Raw genomic sequence first — 21,714 nt, forward strand, 5'->3', positions numbered from 1 at the left:
ACCGCGCCCGGCCAAAAACTTTCTGTAGTAATATGTTACATTGATTGCCGAAATGAACCACGCCTTCCAATATTGGAAGGTATCCTGGCATAGTCCCCTCCCCTTGAATGGCTGGGCTGGCCCTTTTACTTGCTTTAACCAAGAGTATGGCCAAGGTGGTAGTTCTGCACCTAAGCTTTAAGAAGGCCTGGCAGCTTCCACTTTTGCCCTTTTGGGAGCCCTGAGCCAACATGTAAGAAGTATTCTGGCCGGGCGCGGTGGCTCATGCCTGCAATCCCAGTACTTTGGGAGGCCGAGGCGGGTGAATCACCTCAGGACAGGAGTTTGATACCAGACTGGCCAACATGATGAAATCCTGTCTCTACTAAAAATACAAAAAATTAGCTGGGCATGGTGGCGGGCGCCTGTAATCCCAGCTACTCAGGAGGCTGAAGCAGGAAAATCACTTGAACCCAGGAGGTAGAGTTTGCAGTGAGCCAAGATGGCACCATTGCACTCTAGCCTGGGCAATAAGAGTGAAACTCCATGTCCGGGGTGGGGGGTGGGGAAAAAGTCTTCCTACTCTGCTAGACAAATTATGTGGAAAGGCTATATGGACAGGGAAATAACTTGGACTATAGGGAGAGAGACCCAGTTCTTTCAGCAGAACCAACCCCCACTTGATGCTATGACCACTGACAAGACCAGCAGAATGGCTGGCCTAATCACAGCCCAGATTGCAGAACTGTGAGCAAATAAAATGGTTGTTGTTTTAAATCTTACGTTTTGGGGCGGTTTGTTACACAATAGATTATGAAAACACCTCCTCAGCTTTCTTTGGGTGACTGCTGGTACACTCACTTGTGCATAAGGCTGAAGTCTCCATTCCTTAATCCTTACTATCTCCCAATTTTATGGCAATAGTTTGCCAGAAGCGTTCACATTAACGACAAGGGCGTAGGCAGGCCCCCCCCTTTTTTTTTTAATGGAAAGAGGTACTAGGTCCAGAGGCTGACTTTAGCCCTCACTTTGTTACTACTTGTATGCCTTTTGAAAGTCACTAACCTTTCTATCTCAGCCGCAAACTGGGGGAGATTTATATTCACTCCACTTACAAGAAGGTAAAATCAGTAGAAATGAGTTTAAAATAAATTGAAATGCATTAACAGAGCTTCCAGCTTAGGGCAGGCAGACTTGATGTCATCCAATTTTTTTATTTTTAATATTTATTTATTTATTTATTGAGACTGCATCTTGCTCTGTCTGCCAGGCTGGAGTGCAGTGGTGGGAACTCGGCTCACTGCAGCCTCAACATCCCGGGCTCAAGTGATCCTCCCACTTCAGCCTTCCAGCTCAGTCCCCCACGTAGCTGGACTTCTGGCGCACCACCACCACGCCCGGCTAATTTTTGTATTTTTTGTATTGACGGGTTTTCGCCATGATGCCCAGACTGGTCTTGAACTCCTGGGCTCAAGAGATCCGCCCACCTTGGCCTTCTAAACTGTTGGGATTACAAGCGTGAGCCACGGCGTCCGGCCTCTGAGTGTAAGATCTTGAACAAATCACTTAATAGCTCTGATCCAGCTGGGCACGGTGGCTCACACCTGTAATCTCAGCACTTTGGGAGGCCGAGGCAGGAGGATCACCTGAGGTCAGGAGTTCGAGGCCAGCCTGGCCAATATGAAGAAACCCCATCTATACTAAAAATACAAAAATTAGTCGGGCGTGGTGGCGGGTGCCTATAATCCCAGCTACTTGGGAGGCTGAGGCAGGAGAATCGCTTGAACCCGGGAGGCGGAGGCTGCAGCGAGTCAAGATCGTGCCACTGCACTCCAGCCTGAGCGACAGAGCGAGACTCCATCAAAAAACAAACAAACAAAAACCTCTGATCCTCAGTTCTTCGCTGTAAATGAGAGTACTCTTCCCCACCCCACTGAATCTCTTATGATTCAGTGAGTGAGACATCGCCTGAGGACACACCGCCTGAGGACACACCTGTTGCACAAAAAGCGCTCACTGCACGCCATCACGCCCAAGTCTCGTACCCTTATCTTCATAACCTGTCCAATCCCAGTGGGTGTGAGAGGTAAGTCTGCAGCAGGGCCCGGAAAACTTGTTTCTTTTTCTTTTAAGTGTTTTCCCGCGAATTCGAGAGCAGGTCCGCCTCCTGCCACACTGCAAAGGTCTCCGCTTGCCACCACGCCCCCGCCTTCTGTCAGGAGCAGCCAACTCCAGGTCTCGCGACGGTTTCTTCTTTCTTCAGGATCAGCCACAGGTCGCGCGAGAGTGATTTGTCCAATCATGAGGCTAGATGGCTTCACAAGATGGCGGCGCGCTGGGAGCGTATCCTCTACGTTTCTAGGAGTTTCCCTCTGCGGCTTCATTAAGATTCTAGGGTTGTACAGGCCCACGTCAGACACGACGTCTGGCAGGAACCTCGGCCTCAGAGGTGGGTCACTTATATTTCTCACGCAGATCTACTATCATAGGTCGCTTAACCTGTGGATCACCCGGGTTCCTCATTCTTGAGTTTTGGGCTAGTGAGGTGCCGACTTCGGGGTCTAGGAGGGGAGACCTGATGTGGCTGTGTGTGCGCACGCGGGGGTGTTTGAGAGTGGATGAGTGGGAGGAGTTGGCGAATAGAATAGAGACTAGGATTGAAGTAGGAAAGACTCCCCGGGGTTTAGGAGGTTTAGAGAAATCCAAAACTGAGGCGGGAAGACAAACTGAGCGGATGAGATGAGAGCGTAGAAAGAGTGGAAGAGATGGAGAAATGGCAGTGGCAGGACTAGTTGGAAAAGTCGAATTTATGAGAGAATGCGAAGAGAAAAGATGTAGATTGGTGTTGAGGTGGAAGGGATCTGTGCAGAAAGAATATTAAGTTTTGAAATTGGAATTTAGACTATTTTACAGGCCATGTATTAAGAGAATGGTAGTTGAAGAGGGTTAATGGTCAAGAGGAACCAGGGAAACAAACATGGAGATGAGAAAGAAAAAAAAAAGTGAAAGCCTCATTCTCAGGGTTCTACTATTAACTGTAGCTTTCTGGACTGACTCAAGTAACCAGGAAGAAAAGTTTCAGTCCTTGGAGTGAGCTTTTTTTGAAATTCAATGAGAGTGCTTTGTGTCAGTGGTCCGGACGGGGAAGAGTTCCATCGTGCTTTCAATCAACAAATACTTGAGTGCCTACTCTCTCAGGCACTATTTTAGGCGTTGGGATATGCAGTGAACAAGACAGACAAAATATTTTCGCTCTTGAAGCTTACTGACGGGAGATTTTTTTAAAGTAAAATATATGGAATGTCAGATGGGTAAATTCTGTGTTGAAAATTGAAGCTAGAGCCTGGGTAGCAAAGCCAGACTCCCTTTCTACAAAAAATGAACTAAATTAACCAGGTGCAGTGGCCTGTGCCTGTAGTCCCAGCTACTTGGGAGGCGCAGGCGGGAGGATTGCTTAATCTCAGAAGTTGGAGGCTGCAGGGAGCTATGATACCACCATTGCATTCTGAGCAGCAGAATGAGACCCTGTCTCAACAAGAAGAAAAAAAAAAAGTTAATGCCCAGTTAAACTCTGAAGAATAGGATATATTTAGCTAAGAACCCATTGCCCATAGTGGGAGGTTAGTTAGAAAAGAGGTGGTTGTAGGCCGGGCGCGGTGGCTCAAGCCTGTAATCCCAGCACTTTGGGAGGCCGAGACGGGCGGATCACGAGGTCAGGAGATTGAGACCATCTCTGGCTAACACGGTGAAACCCCGTCTCTACTAAAAATACAAAAAAAAAAAAAAAGCTAGCCGGGCGAGGTGGCGGCGCCTGTAGTCCCAGCTACTCGGGAGGCTGAGGCAGGAGAATGGCGTAAACCCGGGAGGCGGAGCTTGCAGTGAGCTGAGATCTGGCCACTGCACTCCAGCCTGGGTGACAGAGCAAGACTCCATCTCAAAAAAAAAAAAAAAAAAAAAAAAAAAAAAAAAAAAAGAAAAGAGGTGGTTGTATTGACTCATTCTGTATCTGTTCTGACCAGAAAAGTTGAATAATGTAGGAAATAAATCGAATCTGCCATATTTATAATTTAATTTGTTTCACATATATTCAGAGTATCGTGTTGTGTGTGCACTATGTCAGCTATGTAGTCTGTGGAATTTTCCTTAATGTGTTACAGAGCCCTCACATGCCACTGCCTCTTTAGTCACTGTTAGGGTATGGTGACTATAGTCAGCAACAATGTGTATTTCAAAATAGGTAAAGAGAGGGCTTGAAATGTTACCAACACATAGATATAAAAACTACTCAAAGTGGCGAATACCCTATATACTCTGACTGGATCATCACACATTCTATGCGTGTAGCAAATACCCCATAAAGGTCACATGTCCCCCATAAATAGGGAAAATATTTTCTATCAGCTTAAAGAAATTACTCTTAGTTTTCTTTTTTGTTGCTTGCCAGAATCACAAGAAAGGACATTTTCTCTTTTTTCTTTTTCTTTTTTTTTGAGGCAGAGTCTCACTGTCACCAAGGCTGGAGTGCAGTAGCACGATCTCGGCTCTCTGCAACCTCCACCTCCCAGGTTCAAGTGATTGTCCTGCCTCAGCCTCCTGAGTAGCTGGGGTTACAGGCACCCACCACCATGCCTAGCTAGTTTTTTTTTTTTTTTTTTGAGACGGAGTCTTGGTCTGTCACCAGGCTGGAGTGCAGTGGTGTGATCTTGGCTCACTGCAACCTCCCCCTCCTGGATTCAAGTGATTCTCCTGCCTCAGTTTCCTGAGTTGCTGGTACTTCAGGCAGTCGCCACCACACCCAGCTAATTTTTGTGTTTTAGTAGAGACAGGCTTTCACTATGTTGACCAGGATGGTCTCCACGTTGGCCAGGCTGGTCTCACGAACTCCTGAGGTGGTCCTCCTGTCTTGGCCTCCGAAAGTGTTGGGATTATAGGCGTGAGCCACCGTGCCCAGCCAACATTTTCATTTTTGATATTTTCTTTTTAATAAAGTCTATTATTTGTATTTGTTTATTTTGAGACAGGATCTCATTGTGTTGCCCAGGCTGGACTGGAGCTCCTGGGTTCAAGTCATCCTCAGCCTCCGTAGTAGCTAGGACCACAGGCATGCACCATCTTGCCCAGTTGATGTTTTCTTAAGGACTGGGGGCCATCCTACTTTTATGCTTCTCTCTTTCCTGATGGTCAGTAAAAGGTATGTCAATGCTAGGAAATTAAAACAGGTATATAGTCAGTTTTAGTCATAGTGTGAGGGGCAAAATGTAGTAACGGTATGCTGAAAAACTTTCAGGTGACTACTGATCCCCTCAAATTCTGAGTTGTTTACTCAACAAGTATTTATTGTATACAAGTTGCTGGGTGTATAGTGAAGATTAGGATGGATATGGTTGCAGGTCTGTGTGTGACATATGCAAATTAATTACACACCCAGTAGTAAACTGAGGATCTCTGAGGGAGAAGCAGCACAGGGTACTTTGAAAGCATGTAGATGGGCATCTGATTGGATTGTGGGGTCAGAGAAAGCCTGCCTGGGAAAAATGATGCTTAGATTGTGATACGAGGAGCTAGTGGGCCTTCAGAGGTGAAAGGCGATGGTGGGAGGGTGAGGAGAGTCTTGCAGGCAGTAAGAATAGGAGATGGTGAGACAGACTACCATGCAGCAGAGAAAGTGGAAGAAGACCAGTGTGTCTGGAAGGGGAAAGTGGCAACAAACGAAGTTGGAGGGACAGATAAGGCCTGGATTATGCCTGCCTTGTTAATGATTTTAGACTTTATTAGCCTAAGAGCTTTGGGACGCCATTGAAGGGATTTAATAAGGAAATGTTCACATTTGCATGGGGGGAGTGGCTTGTCTGCTGAATGAAAAATGGCTGGTAGAGGGCAAGAGTGGTTATGAAGAGATCAATTTGAGACTCTTAGAGCAACCCAAGAAAGACATGATAATGACCTGGGCCAGAGAGGTGGTGTTGTGAAGGGTGAAGAATGGGTTAAGGTCAATAAATAATTGGGAGATAGAGACTATTCGGGACATGGTGTGTTGTGAATCAGGGAGGCAGCATGGAGAAGGTGTTGAAGGTTTTTGATGTGTGTATCACAAGAAAGATAGCAGTGCATTCGGTGAGACAGGGAAGATGAGAAGGACCAGTTTGGGGTGGGTAGAAGTGATTTAATTTTGCGCATATTGTACATGTATTTTTGAGCCCTTCAAGTGAGAAACATGGTAGGCAGTTGGATATGTGATTTGGAAAAGTCTGGATTGAAGACAACGCTTCTTTTTTGAAATTGGTTTAATTTCCAGTGTAGGAAGCTGTCAAAAAGCCATCTGAAATAGCATTGACAGATTTATGACTATGTAACAAAGATTGCAAAGGAAAAATATTTATTGCTGGGAGATGTTATAATAGAGGATTTGTCTTAACTGGGGAGATTAGGGAAGGAAAGATCTTTTCAGAAAAGATGCGTGAACTGTGAGCCCAAGGATGACTAAGAATTCGCCAACCGAAGAGTGGGAGGAAAGAACATTACAGATAAAAAGAATAGCCCGCATAGGAGGCTGAGGCAGGAGAATCGCTTGAACCCGCGAGGTGGAGGTTGCAGTGAGCCAAGACCACGCCACTGCACTCCACCCTGGCGACAGAGCGAGACTCCATCTTAAAAAAAACAAAACAAAAAAACCCAAAAAGAATAGCCTGTATAAAGGCCCTGTGGTCAGGCTGGAAGGACACAAAGAGCAAGGGCATGTGACTTAAACTGAATGGTGAAAAGATAGGCAAGGCCAGGTCGTGTAGGGCCTTGTATGTAGGCTGAAGTGATGTTTTTTATTTTATCTTAAGAGTAAGGTTTTGAGCAGGTGGACATAGGAGAAGGACATATTGAGATTTGTGTTTAGAAATGATCACTGCGAGGTGGAAGGAGGGATGGTGAGAACAAGAGTGGATGTGGGGAGACCAACTGAGAGGCTACTGTAAACCAGGTGCAGTGGGACACACCTGTAGTCTCAGCCATTTGGGAGGCCGAGGTGGGAGGATTGCTTGAGCCCAGGACTTAAAGTCTGGCCTGGGCAATGTAGTCTGTAAAATAAAATAAAAATAAACAAATAAAAAGGCTGTTCTGTCCGGGCGTGGTGGCTTACAACTATAATCCTAACACTTTGAGAGGCTGAGGTGGCAGGATTGCTTGAGGCCAGGAGTTCAAGACCAACCTGGCCAACAGGACGAAACCATGTATCAAAAAACAAAAATAAAAAGCCTTTGGGCTTGACATTGTTGGGGACAGGGAAAAATAGATTAATTTAAGAGGTATTTAGCAGGTAAAACCTACAGGAGTGATGATTTCTTGGATATGAGAAACTATCAGGTGACTCCTAGATTTTTGGCTTACATAATACTGTGTAGAAGAATGATCATTATTTAAAAAATAGAAAATAAAGATATTAAGAAAATAAAAGTCACTTCCACCCAGAGAGATATACATATATAATAGTAAACTATTTTTAAAATTACCAACTACCTGGAGATTTACTAAACCATTATAATAGTTTCTCTTTCAGTTTTTATTTCTTGCTATATGTACATTTGCTTTTATTTCTTGTTGTAATCTGGAAGAAGACAAAATTATATTTGTTTTCATTTGGTTTTAGCTACCTAGGAATGACAAGATTGAAACTTTAAGTTGGAATCAAAGATATTTTTTCACTTTGGTGACATTATGGTGCGTTATCAAATATTCAGTCCTTGTAAGGACATTGTAAAAGCTAACCTCCAGGCTGGGTGTGGTGGCTCATGTCTGTAGCTGTAGCACTTTGGGAGGCTGAGGCAGGAGGATCGTTTGAACTCAGGAGTTGGAGACCAATCTGGGCAACAAAGGGAGACCCGATCTCTACAAATAATAAAATTGAAAATAAATTAGCCAGACATGGTGGCATGGTGGCACGTACCTACAGTGCCAGCTCCTCAGGAGGCTGAGATAGAAGGACTCTAAGCACCAGAGGTTGAGGCTGCAGTGAGGTATGATTGTGCCACTGCACTCCATCCTGGGCAACAGAGTGAGACCCTGTCTCAAAACAAACAAAACAAAACAAAACTAACCTCTAACTAATATGCTTGGCTATAGATCATATAGACTTTGATGCTTTTTTTTTTTGAGACCGAGTCTCCCTCTGTCGCCCAGGCTGGGGTGCAGTGGCGCGATCTCAGCTCATTGCAACCTCTGCCTTCCGGATTCACGCCATTCTCCTGCCTCAGCCTCCCGAGTAGCTGGGAGTATAGGTGCCCACTACCACGCCCGGCTAATTTTTTGTATTTTTAGTAGAGATGGGGTTTCACTGTGTTAGCCAGGATGGTCTCGATCTCCTGACTTCGTGATTCGCCTTCCTCAGCCTCCCAAAGTGCTGGGATTACAGGCGTGGGCCACCGTGCCTGGCCTGATGCTCTTAAAGGAATAATTTTCAGCTTTATTTCTTGATTTAAAAAAAAAAGATTCACTCTTACGTTGTCTACATTTTTAAAATTATGGAAAAATAAACATAAAATTTACCATTTAGCCATTTTCAAGTGTACCATTCAGTGACATTAAATGTATTAATTCTCTTGTGCTGCCATCACCTCTGTCTCCAGAACTTTGTCATCATTCCAAAGTGAAACTCTGTACCTATTAAACAGTAACTCCTCATTCTTCCCTCCCCCAACCCCTCATCACCTCTATTCCACTCTCTGTCTGTGTAATAAGTTTACCTCTTCTGGGTGCCTCATATAAGTGGAAGCATACAATATTTGTCCTTTTGTGTGTGGTTTATTTCCCTTAGCATCATGTTTTCGAGGTTCTTCCATGTTGTAGCATGTATCAGAGTTTCATTCCTTCTTAGGGCTGCGTAATATTTATTGTATGGATATACCGTATTTTGTTGATCCATATTGATTGTATGGAAATACCGTTATTTTGTTGATCATATTTACTGTATGGATATACCATATTTTGTTGATCCGTATTTAGTGTATGGAAATACCGTTATTTTGTTGATCATATTTATTGTATGGATATACCGTATTTTGTTGATCCGTATTTAGTGTTTGGATATACCGTATTTTGTTGATCGTATTTAGTGTATGGATATACCGTATTTTGTTGATCTGTGTTTAGTGTTTGGATATACTGTATTTTGTTGATCCATATTTAGTGTTTGGGTATACCGTATTTTGTTGATCCATATTTAGTGTTTGGATATACTGTATTTTGTTGATCCGTATTTAGTGTTTGGGTATACTGTATTTTGTTGATCTGTATTTAGTGTTTGGATATACTGTATTTTGTTGATCATATTTAGTGTTTGGGTATACTGTATTTTGTTGATCATATTTAGTGTTTGGGTATACTGTATTTTGTTGATCTGTATTTAGTGTTTGGGTATACTGTATTTTGTTGATCTGTATTTAGTGTTTGGGTATACTGTATTTTGTTGATCTGTATTTAGTGTTTGGATATACTGTATTTTGTTGATCATATTTAGTGTTTGGGTATACTGTATTTTGTTGATCATATTTAGTGTTTGGGTATACTGTACTTTGTTGATCTGTATTTAGTGTTTGGGTATACTGTATTTTGTTGATCTGTATTTAGTGTTTGGATGTACTGTATTTTGTTGATCATATTTAGTGTTTGGGTATACTGTATTTTGTTGATCATATTTAGTGTTTGGGTATACTGTATTTTGTTGATCATATTTAGTGTTTGGGTATACTGTATTTTGTTGATCATATTTAGTGTTTGGGTATACTATATTTTGTTGATCTGTGTTTAGTGTTTGGATATACTGTATTTTGTTGATCATATTTAGTGTTTGGGTATACTGTATTTTGTTGATCATATTTAGTGTTTGGGTATACTGTATTTTGTTGATTTGTATTTAGTGTTTGGATATACTGTATTTTGTTGATCATATTTAGTGTTTGGGTATACTGTATTTTGTTGATCATATTTAGTGTTTGGATATACTGTATTTTGTTGATCATATTTAGTGTTTGGGTATACTGTATTTTGTTGATCATATTTAGTGTTTGGGTATACTGTATTTTGTTGATCTGTATTTAGTGTTTGGATATACTGTATTTTGTTGATCATATTTAGTGTTTGGGTATACTGTATTTTGTTGATCATATTTAGTGTTTGGGTATACTGTATTTTGTTGATCATATTTAGTGTTTGGATATACTGTATTTTGTTGATCATATTTAGTGTTTGGGTATACTGTATTTTGTTGATCATATTTAGTGTTTGGATATATCATATTTAGTGTTTGGGTATACTGTATTTTGTTGATCATATTTAGTGTTTGGGTATACTGTATTTTGTTGATCATATTTAGTGTTTGGGTATACTGTATTTTGTTGATCATATTTAGTGTTTGGATATACTGTATTTTGTTGATCATATTTAGTGTTTGGGTATACTGTATTTTGTTGATCATATTTAGTGTTTGGATATACTGTATTTTGTTGATCATATTTAGTGTTTGGGTATACCGTATTTTGTTGATCCACATTCATCTGCTGATGGACACTCGGGTTGTTTCCTACCTTTTCACTCTTGGGAATGATACTACTGTGAACACTGCTGTACAAATATCTGTTTTAGTTCCTCCTTTCAGTTCTTTTGGGAATATACCTAGGAGTGGAATTGCTGAATCAGATAGTAATTCTTTTTTTTTTTGAGACGGAGTCTCGCTCTGTCGCCCAGGCTGGAGTGCAGTGGCCGGATCTCAGCTCACTGCAAGCTCCACCTCCCGGGTTTACGCCATTCTCCTGCCTCAGCCTCCCAAGTAGCTGGGACTACAGGCGCCCGCCACCTCGCCCGGCTAGTTTTTTGTAATTTTTAGTAGAGACGGGGTTTCGCCGTGTTAGCTAGGTTGGTCTCGATCTCCTGACCTCGCGATCCACCCGTCTCGGCCTCCCAAAGTGCTGGGATTACAGGCTTGAGCCACCGCGCCCGGCCCTATGTTTAGCTTTTTAAAGAACCGCCAAGCGTTTTTCGACACAGCTGTGCCACTTCACATTCCCACCAGCAATGCACGAGAGCTCCAGTTTCTTCACATCCTTGCAGAACACTTGTTGTTTCTGTTTTTTTCATTTTTCATTTTTGTTTTTTTGTTGACGGTAGCCATCCTAGTGGGTATGAAGTGGTATCTCACGTGGTTTTGATTTGTATTTCTCTAAAGACTAATGATGTTGAGCATCTCTTCATGTGCTTATTTATTGTATATATTTTTAAAATGTAATTTCTACTTTCTCACTTGATTGGCAAAGACATGTTGGCTATAACTATTAACTTGGCATCCACAGCTTTCCCCACTGATTTTTTTTTTTTTTTTTGAGACGGAGTTTCGCTCTTGTTGCCCAGACTAGAGTACAGTGGTGCAATCTCGGCTCACTGCACCCTCCGCCTCCCGGGTTCAAGCAATTCTCCTGCCTCAGCCTCTCGAGTAGCTGGGATTACAGGCTCCTGCTACCATGCTTGGCTACTTTTTGTATTTTTAGTAGAGGCGGGGTTTCATCATGTTGGCCAGGCTGGTCTCGGACTCCTGAATCAGGTGATCCACTTGCCTTGGCCTCCCAAAGTACTGGGATTAGAGGCGTGAGTCACTGCGCCTGGCCCCCATTAATGGTTTTTAATAAATATGCTGATTTTCTCTCTCTCTTTCTCTCCTTAAGATGGCTCTGAGTAAATCAATGCATGCAAGAAATAGATACAAGGACAAACCTCCTGACTTTGCGTATCTGGCATCCAAATATCCAGATTTTAAGCAGCATGTTCAGATAAATCTGAATGGAAGAGTGAGGTAGGTAACGGATGAAAACTTACTGTATTATTCTTGTGTGATTCAAATGGATACGATGTAATAGAAAGCCCACCTGAATGTTAATCTGAGACATTCGATTAAACTTCCCATGCGACCTAGGACAAATCATTTCGCCTCTCTTGGTCTCAGTTTTTTAATGTATAACGTTAGAGGAATTGACCAAATGCATTTCAGTTTCCTTCTGGAAAAATGCTCGTGATGTCCGAATTATTGCTTACCCTACAGAAATCTCAGAGTGACTGCAGAGACTTAGGGTTGTGCTCTTCGTGATCTAAAACTTAGTGACTGGTAGGGATCTAAAGACTTTTTTTTTTTTTTTTTTTTGAGACACAGTCTCGCTCTGTTGCCCAGGCTGGAGTGCAGTGGTGTGATCTTGGCTCACTGCAACCTCTGCCTCCTGGGTTCAAGCGATTCCCCTGCCTCAGCCTCTCGAGTATCTGGGACTACAGCTGCACGCCACCACGCCCAGCTAACTTTTTGTATTTTAGTAGAGACGGGGTTTCACCATGTTGGCCAGGATGGTCTCGATCTCCTGACCTCGTGATTTGCCTGCCTTAGCCTCCCAAAGTGCGAAGATTATAGGTGTGAGCAACCACGCCCAGCCTTTTTTCTCTTTTTTCGAGAGAGGGTCCCTGTCGCCCAGGCTGGAGTGCAGTGGTAGCATTATAGCTCATTGTAGTCTCAAATTCCTGGGCTCAAGCAACCCTCCTACCTCAGTCTCCTGAGTAACTAAAACAAAAACAAACATACACACGCACAAAAACAAAAAACAAAAACCACTGATCATAGATCACCACAACAAAGTTTGAAATATTGTGAGAATTACCGAAATGTGACATAGAGACATAAAGTGAGCATGTGTTATTGGAAAAATGGCGCCAACAGACTTGCTAGATAGATGTAAGATTGCCACAAACATTTGATCTGCTAAAAATAAAATGTATATCCCATATACCCCCTAAATATATGTACCTACCATGTACCCATAAAAATTAGTAAATCTTGACTGGGCACAGTGGCTCATGCCTATAATCCCAGCACTTTGGGAGGCTGAGGTGGGTGGATCACTTGAGGCCAGGAGTTCAAGACCAGCCTGGCCAACATGGTGAAACCCCATCTCTACTAAAAATACAAAAATTAACCTCCCAGCAACTCGGGAGGCTGAGGCATGAGAATCACTTGAACCCAGGAGATAGAGGTTACAGTGAGCCAAGATCGCACCACTGCACTCCAGCCTGGGTGACAGAGTGAGATTCTGTCTCAAAAACAAAAAGAAAAGAAATTAAAAGTAATAAATCTTTTTTTTTTTTTTTTTTTTTTTGAGACAGTGTCTTGCTCTGTCCCCCAGGCTGGAGTGCAGTGGTGCAATCTTGGCTCACTGCAAGCTCTGCCTTCTGGGTTCACGCCATTCTCCTGCCTCAGCCTCCTGAGTAGCTGGGACTACAGGCGCCCGCCACCACGCCTGGCTAATTTTTTGTATTTTCAGTAGAGACGGGGTTTCACTATGTTAGCCAGGATGGTCTCGATCTCCTGACCTTGTGATCTGCCCACCTCGGCTTCCCAAAGTGCTGGGATTACAGGCGTGAGCCACCGTGCCCGGCCAAAAGTAACAAATCTTTAAAAAGTTTTTAAAAAAGACTCTTGTTACAGGGAAAAAGAAATGTGTCTGTGAGGGGATGGGAAGAGGATGTGGCAGTCTTTAGGAGGACTTCCTTGTTTTTCTTTTAGAGATGAGAGCAACGTGAGCCTGTGTATAGTTGGCAACCCCACACGTTTTGCAGGGACCTGTGGTAGACATAGGAGAGAGGAGATGCGCTCTTGGTGTAAATGACCTGGCGGCTCCCAGAAATCTTCCCCCTTCCTGCCTGCTTAAGTAGGAGTTGTTGATGGTTGTCTGCACTGGTAGAATGTTCTTCGTTTTTACAATCTTTTTTTTTTTTTTTTTTGAGACAGAGTCTCACACCGTCACCTAGACTGGAGTGCAGTGGCCCGATCTTGGCTCACTGCAACCTCCACCTCCCGAGTTCAAATGATTCATGTGCCTCAGCCTCCTGAGTAGCTGGAATTACAGGCATGCGCCACCACACCTGGCTAATTTTTGTATTTTTAGTAGAGATGGGGTTTTACCATGTTGGCCAGGCTGGTGTCTAACTCCTGACCTCAAGTGATCCGCCCGCTTTGGCCTCCCAAAGTGCTGGGATCACAAGCATGAGCCACCACGCCCAGCCTACAATGGCTTTGTATTTAATTCTGTGAGTTGTATTAAAGAAGAATCATCGGGCCGGGCGCGGTGGCTCATGCCTGTAATCCCAGCACTTTGGGAGGCCGAGGCAGGCGGATCACGAGGTCGGGAGATCGAGACCATCCTGGCTAACACAGTGAAACCCCTATCTCTACTAATAATACAAAAAAATTAGCTGGACGTGGTGGCACACGCCTGTAGTCCGAGCTACTTAGGAGGCTGAGACAGGAGACTGGAGTGAACCCGGGAGGCGGAGGTTGCAGCTGAAATCATCTCAAAAAAAAAAAGAAGAATCACCAAAATATAAACTCAACTAATATGGAAAAGAAATGTCAGACAAAACATTAGACCTTCGATGGGTTAGTGTCACTTATTTGCTTAACTCCTAGGTGCTCTCTTAAGGGAATCAGGGGTGTTTTGGATAGAGGGGACATTTCTAAGATAGTCTTGTTAAGTATCAGTCTTGAGGGTGCCATTTCCAGCTGTGAAATTTTTTTTTTTTTGAGACAGAGTCTTGCTCTGTCCCCCAGGCTGGAGTGCAGTGGCGTGATCTTGGCTCACTGCAACCTCCGCCTCCTGAGGTTCAAGCAATTCTCCTGCCTCAGCCTCCTGAGTAGCTGGGGTTACAGGTGCCTACCACCACACCTGGCTAATTTTTTTATTTTTGTTTTTAGTAGAGACGGGGTTTCACCATGTTGGCCAGGCTGGTCTTGAACTCCTGACCTCTTGATCCACCTGCCTTGGCCTCCCAAAGTGCTGGGATTACAGGCATGAGCCACCGCGCCCGGCCTTAGCTGTGAGATTTTATGTAATTTTCTTAGCTTTACTGAGACTGAGTCTCCTCACCTGAAAAGGAGAGATGAGAGGACATCTTTGGATGGTTGTCATGAAGGTTAGCAGTAATGCACGTAGAATGACTAGCATTCTATAGACACTGGTTCATGGTAGGTGCTCGTATTGTTGTTAAGCCTGATATAATTAAGGTGGCAAGGATGGCTAGTGTGATATCTTGTTTTTCTTCCCTGCATGTGCCACTGCTTTGTTATAATCATATCTGACCATTGCAATTAGATTTTAGTTTGTTTTTTCACAATAATCAGTTCCTTAGGAACAGCCTGCAGTTTAGTTCAGTGCTGTCAGTTGAGCTTGAATAGAATGTGACACTTAACTGATTTGTTTTTATTTATTTATTATTTATTTATTTATTTATTTATTTTTGAGACGGAGTCTCACTCTGTCGCCCAGGCTGGAGTGCAGTGGCGTGATCTCGGCTCACTGCAAGCTCTGCCTCCTGGGTTCACGCCATTCTTCTGCCTCAGCCTCCCAAGTAGCTGGGACTACAGGCACCCGCCACCACGCTGGCTAATTTTTTGTATTTTTAGTAGAGATGGGGTTTCACTGTGTTAGCCAGGATGGTCTCGATCTCCTGACCTCGTGATCTGCGCACCTTGGCCTCCCAAAGTGCTGGGATTACAGGCGTGAGCCACTGTGCCTGGCCCTATTTGTTTTTGTTTTTATTATTTGTTTATTTATTTTAACTGATTTGTTTTTAAACCAAAGACCCAGCATTGAAGGGCTTTATCATGCTGGGTAGACTGTACCGTTTTTAGCACCTCAGTGACCATCTAAAGACTAGAAACCAACCTTGGAGTAACACTGAGAAGGTTTTGGCTTTTGTTGTTGTTATATCAGGTTCAGCTTCTACAAGATTAGAATGATTATTATTTTAACCATGGATTACAGAAATGTGTCTGTTCAAAATCTGTCTATAATGGTGATACTGTATTCATCAGTGGCAGAGCGGGAGTCATTCTGGGGATATCGGCCATGAGCCTGTTGACAATGGGCTATTTTGGGAAGCTGGATGTGTTAAACAAACAACAAAGACTGAAAATGAATAAACTGCTGATTTTCACGTGAGAGCTAATTTTAGTTCCTGGGCCTCCCTGTAATCTCGGAAATGAGAATGAAAAAAGATCTTGCCTGTGTTTAGGATTTTTGAATGTCCCAGGGTGCTAACATGACCTAAATACTTAACTAGTGAAGTCGAGTGACTTTGCCCTACAAAAGTATTTCTAACACTCAGACTAGTGTCTGGATCTTTTCAGAAACAAAAAATAAACAACAAAGTCTAAGAATCAGGTCTTCATTGGTGTTCACTTTATTTCCTTCCATTAAACCAGCCTCAGCTTAATGTCTTGTACTTTTTTAGGATATAGTTCCTTGTGATTAAATTGTGTGCTGTAGTTCATTGTTTTGTAAGTTGAATATATATGTATATATTTGAATAACAAGAATTGTTTATGTAAGCAACAGCTTTCTTCGAAGGCCCTTGGAAAACATTAATTATATTGTTCTCTTGCCCAAAATGTCTCTGAAGCTGTATGAGTGCTACAGCTGCAGCACTACCTTTTGGTGGTTGCTGTCACCGTGTTATGGAAAGCAAGTGTTCTAGAACCGAAGACCCGTTTTCTATTTTTCAAAAAAGGAATTCTTTTTTACTATACAGATATTATAGACTCCTTAATGAGAAAATTACAGAAATCTGTTTTTCCTAACTACATTTATAATGGTGATGTCACATATGTACAAAAAGTCACAGTTCTTTCACCCTAAAAGATGAAATGAGTCCGTAATCTCGTCTTTCTAAGCCCTTGTCTTTATTCATACGTAATAATTTTTGTGGTTGCCATTGTAGTTACATACAGTCATGCGTCTTCTCCCCCATTTGACATTATACTGTAAGCATTTTGCATAAAGTTACAAAAGCTGTAATACATCCACCCAAGCGAGTACAGTGTAGTCATTAAAAAGAATAAGACCGGGCTGATGCACATATACTTGTATGAAGAGAGTTTACATATTTAGTAAAAAAAAAAAAAAAAAAGTGGAATGATGTAATTAAATGTGTTTAGATAGTATAGAAATGTGAGGTGAGTGGAAGTCTCCACTTGACTCATCTCCCCACCTACATTCATATCCAGAGTCCCTGCTTACCCTTCCAGACTTTTCCTCTGCATCTATTTATATAGGGTCTTTTTGTTTTGTTTTTACAAGAATGCAGTCGGAATGTACATACATACTTCTGCTCAACTTCTTTTTTAAACATAATATATTGAGGAACCCTCTTCATACAAGTATATGTAGATCAGCCTAATCTTACTATTTTTAATAGCTGCATAGGGTTTTCTTGTATTATAGCTTATTTAGCCAATTCCATATTGATTACTTTTAGGTTGTTCCTAAATTTTCTGTAGTACAAAACTTAAATTTAACAGTTCCTCTTTTATCACTGGACTTTTTTTTAAGTTTCACTGAAATTAGGGTAAGTCACTGGGCATTGCTAGGAAATCGCAGTATTTTTTTTTTGGAATCTCGCTCTGTCATCCAGGTTGGAGTGCAGTAGCGTGATCTTGGCTCACTGCAACCTCTGCCTCTGCCTCTCGGGTTCAAGGAATTCTCCTGCCTCAGCCTCCTGAGTAGTTGGGATTACAGGCACGTGCCACCACGCCCAGCTAATTTTTTTTGTGTTTTTAGTAGAGACGGGATTTCACTGTCTCTACTAAATGGCAATTACAGTCACCTGCCACCACGCTCGGCTAATTTCTGTATTTCTAGTGGAGACGGGGTTTCACCGTGTTGGTCAGGCTGGTCTCAAACTCCTGACCTCAGGTGATCTGCCTGCCTCGGCCTCCCAAAGTGCTGGGATGACAGATGTGAGCCACTGCGCCCGGCCAAAATCACAGTATTCTTAACTATGCCTGGAAAGAGCAAAGAGGTATTTGGATGACTAGATTTTTCTTTTCTGTTATTTGCTCTTTAGTTAGCATAGGCATGGTCATTTAAAAGATCAGCCTGAAGGCCAGACTTCAGGCTGCTTTATGCTTGTAATCACAGCATTTTGGGAAGCTATTGCTTGAGGCCAGGAGTTCAAGACTGGCCTGGTCAATATAGTGAGACCCCCTTCTCTACAAAAAATAAAAATAAAATAAAATAAAAGAATGAAAAGATTAGCTTGATTGATCGAGGTACAGTTTCATATTTTGCCAGTAGGATTTTGGATTCTTTGGTTAATTTAGGGTTATCAGTAATGCTTGTTTCCATTGTTTCAGGATCTGTATTTTTGTGTATTACTATCTAATAGCTTATTTGACCTATGAGAGTGTTTAAAAAGTGGACATTTTCTTCAATAAGTCTTCTGTATCAGAGAGTTGAAAAAGTGGGAAGGATGTCAGTACAGTACTTGAATAATAATTTAGGGCCACTTAATTTTCTTTATTGTTGTGAGAAACACAACATAAAATGTCCCACCTTAATCGAGTTGAAGTGTACAGTGTGTTAACTCTGTGCTCTTTGTTGTGCAGCAGATTTCTAGAACCTTTTCATGAGTTAGACGACTTTAGAGACCTTTACCTTAAAGTAGAATCATGCAGTATTTGTTGTTTTTGACTCACTTATTTCACTTAGCATGATATCCTCAAAGACTCTCCATGTTCTAGCACGTGACAGGATTTCCTTTTTTTTTTTCTTTTTTTTTTTTTTTGAGACGGAGTCTCACTCTGTTGCCCACGCTGGAGTGCAGTGATGCAATCACAGCTCACTGTAGCATTGACCTCCTGTGCTCAAGTGATCCTCCTGCCTCAGCCTCCTGAGTAGCTAGGATTACAGATGTCCACCACCACACCTGGCTAATTTAATTTTTTTTTCTTTTTTTCATAGAGACAGGGTCACTCTTTGTTGCCCAGGCTGGTCTTGACAAACTCCTGGGCTGAAGCAGTCCTCCTGCCTCAGCCTCCCACACTGCTGGGATTACAAGTGTGAGCTTCCACTCCCTGCCCTCATTGAATCTTTAGCTGATGCCAGGGTGGTTTCTAACTCTGCCACTACCAAAGCAGCTCTTTAAAAGGTCTCCAGCGGCCTCACATCACTGACTCTGATTTTCAGCCCTCCGTTGCCTTCTCAGCAGCAAGTCACTCTGCTGGTTGGTTCCTTCATGGATCCTCTCTTGCCTTGGCCTCCTTGGTACCACACTAAAAACTCTGGTTTTCCTTCTTCCACTCTGGTGTTCCTTTGTCTCCTGGCGGAACTTCCTCTGTGATGACTGTGCATACAGCTATTAAAGGCGTTTTCAAAGCTTGCTCTCCAGCTCTCTTTCCTTTGCACTTTACATTTTCTCCCTCATCGCTGTCATCCGTGCCAGGGCTTCACTTGTTTGTTTGCAAATCACTCACACGTTTATTTCTACACACCTCTTTTCTGGGCTCCATCTCCACTTAAATGTCTCAAATACAGCTCAGATTTAGATTTCTCCTCAAAAACGGTTCTGTGCCAGAGTTACTAACTCCAGTTAGGGTGGCACTGCCTATCCTGTTGAACAAGCCAGAACCTTGGGAGACTCACGCGAAACACAGCATCCCTTAGCTCACATGTGATTCCATTGCTAAATCTCACAAATGTTCCCTCCAAAATATCTCTGATTCCTTTCAGTTTCCCTATCTCTGCCATTGTTGCCTTTATCTAGATCTAGCCTTTTTTTTTTTTTTTTTTTTCTGAGACAGGATCTCACTCTGTTGCCCAGGCTGGAGTGCAGTGGTACAATTTCAGCTCACTGCAGCCTCCACCTCCCAGGCTCAAGTGATCCTCCCACCTCAGCACTGCGCCCCACCCCAGCACTGCGCCCCACCCCCCAGTCCCCTGCCTAGAGTAGCTGGGACCACAGGTGCATGCCACCACACCACCACACTGAGTAATTTTTGTATATTTTGTAGAAGCAGGGTTTCACCATGTTACCCAGGTTGCTCTCAAACTCCTGGACTCAAGCCATCCACCCACCTCGGCTACCCAAAGTGCTGGAATTACAGGCGTGAGCCACCACACTCAACCTTTAGCCTCTTAATTCAGGTATAGCAGTAGCTTCCTAATTAGAGCCTTTGCTTCCACTTTGTTCCAGGTTTGTTCTATACCACACCTAAATCCTTAACACAGAATATAATTTTATCAACTGGGTGCAGTGGCTCACGGCTGCATCACTTTTGGAGGTTGAGGTGGGCAGATCATGACGTCAGGAGATCGAGACCATCCTGCCTGACACGGTGAAACCCCGTCTCTACTAAAAATACAAAAAATTAGCTGGGCATGGTGGCACGTGCCTATAGTCCCAGCTACTCGGGAGGCTGAGGCAGGAGAATTGCTTGAACCTGGGAGGTGGAAGTTGCAATGAGCTGAGATTGCGCCATTGCACTCCAGCCTGGGCGACAGAGTGAGACTCTGTCTCAAAAAAAAAAAAAAAAAAAAAAAATATATATATATATATATATAATTGCATCCTGGTGTGATTGTTAATAGTTTTTGCTTTCAGAAAAGTTTCAGATGTGATATGATAAAATTATATGGTCACTGTAATTATAATGCCCTACATAATCTGGAACCTGCCTTCCTCCCCAGCTTCACCTTGAATTGTATATGCTCACTTTGCTCTCTGCAAAGTTTAGACACAGTGACTGTCTCTTAGTACCTGGAATACTCCAGAAGTTCTGCCTTAGGGTCTTCGTACTTGCTGTTTGCTTTACCTAGGACCTTAGAATGCCACGTTCCCTTCCCCTCATTCTTTCCTTTGTGAATTTTTCTTCCATTGTCAGTTCTTAGATCAGTTGTCTCTGCAGGGAAGCCTTCTCTGACCTTCCTAAGGCAGGTCCACTAATTAGGGAGGGTCAACAGTATCTTTTACCTGTGTTTTATAGCATTTGTCGCAGTTATAGATTTACAGGTATTTAAGTGATTTCTGGATAAGACCTATCCTCTGCCAGACCGTCCGCTTCAGAAAGGGAGGGATTGTCTGTGTTCGCTTTACTGCAATATCCCTAGCATTTTGCATAATACCTGGCACATAGTTGACACTTAATAACTATTTGTTGAGTGAATAAAGGAATGCATGCCAGCTGTCACAGTTTCTTAAAAATTCCGACCTATTCTGTATACCTCAGTTGAACGAAGTGTGCTCAAAGGAAACATTTTTAGATTTCACTTTTAAAAGTAGAGTAGCCAAGTACCCCAACTTTCTTTACAATTTTACTATTTACAGTAGAGTATAGCAGTGGTCTCCAGCCTTTTTAGCACAAGGGACCCGTTTCATGGATGAACATTTTTCCATGGACCTGTGGTGGGGGAGGGGTGGGTTTGGGATGATTCAAGCACTTTGCATTTATTGTGCATTTATTTCTGTTATTATTACATTGTATTATTTCATTACATGAAATAATTATACAACTCACCATCGTGTAGAATCAGCTTGTTTTTCCGCAGCTTGCTTCCCCTCAGCTGGACAGTCCCATGTGGGGGTGATGGGAGACAGTGACAGATCATCAGGCATTAGATTCTCAAGGAGTGCTCAACCTCGATCCCTCACATGCACAGTTCAGGAGGGTTCATGCTCCTGTGAGAATCTAATGCTGCCACTGATCTGACAGGAGGCGGAGCTCAGGCGGTAATGTGAGCAATGGGGAATGGCTGTAAATTCAGATGAAGCTTTGCTTGCTACTCACCTCCTGCTGTGCGGCCCAGTTCGTAACAGGCCACAGATCAATATCTGTCCATGGCCCGGGGTTGGGGACCCCTGTAATAGAGGGGACAGCTCCTTAGCCTGTGA

The 21,714-nt window shown here is 42.9% G+C and overlaps 1 protein-coding gene across 4 annotated transcripts in view; it reads left to right on the forward strand.

Annotated features, from left to right (window-relative positions):
• The first annotated feature begins 2,268 nt into the window (after window positions 1–2,268).
• METTL16 (methyltransferase like 16) overlaps window positions 2,269–21,714 on the forward strand; it is an 89,693-nt gene continuing 70,247 nt past the window's right edge. For 3 of the 4 annotated variants that reach the window (XM_010388486.2, XM_010388490.2, XM_010388489.2), the window contains exons 1-2: window positions 2,269–2,428; window positions 11,679–11,806. In XM_010388486.2, the coding sequence (XP_010386788.1) occupies window positions 11,679–11,806 (128 nt within the window). In that variant the 5' untranslated portion in view covers window positions 2,269–2,428. The remainder of the gene's footprint in view (window positions 2,429–11,678; window positions 11,807–21,714) is intronic. The other variant, XM_010388487.2, reaches the window with a different exon arrangement.

The sequence above is a fragment of the Rhinopithecus roxellana genome, chromosome 19, assembly GCF_007565055.1.
Source record: "Rhinopithecus roxellana isolate Shanxi Qingling chromosome 19, ASM756505v1, whole genome shotgun sequence".
NCBI classification, from domain to species: Eukaryota; Metazoa; Chordata; class Mammalia; order Primates; family Cercopithecidae; genus Rhinopithecus; species Rhinopithecus roxellana.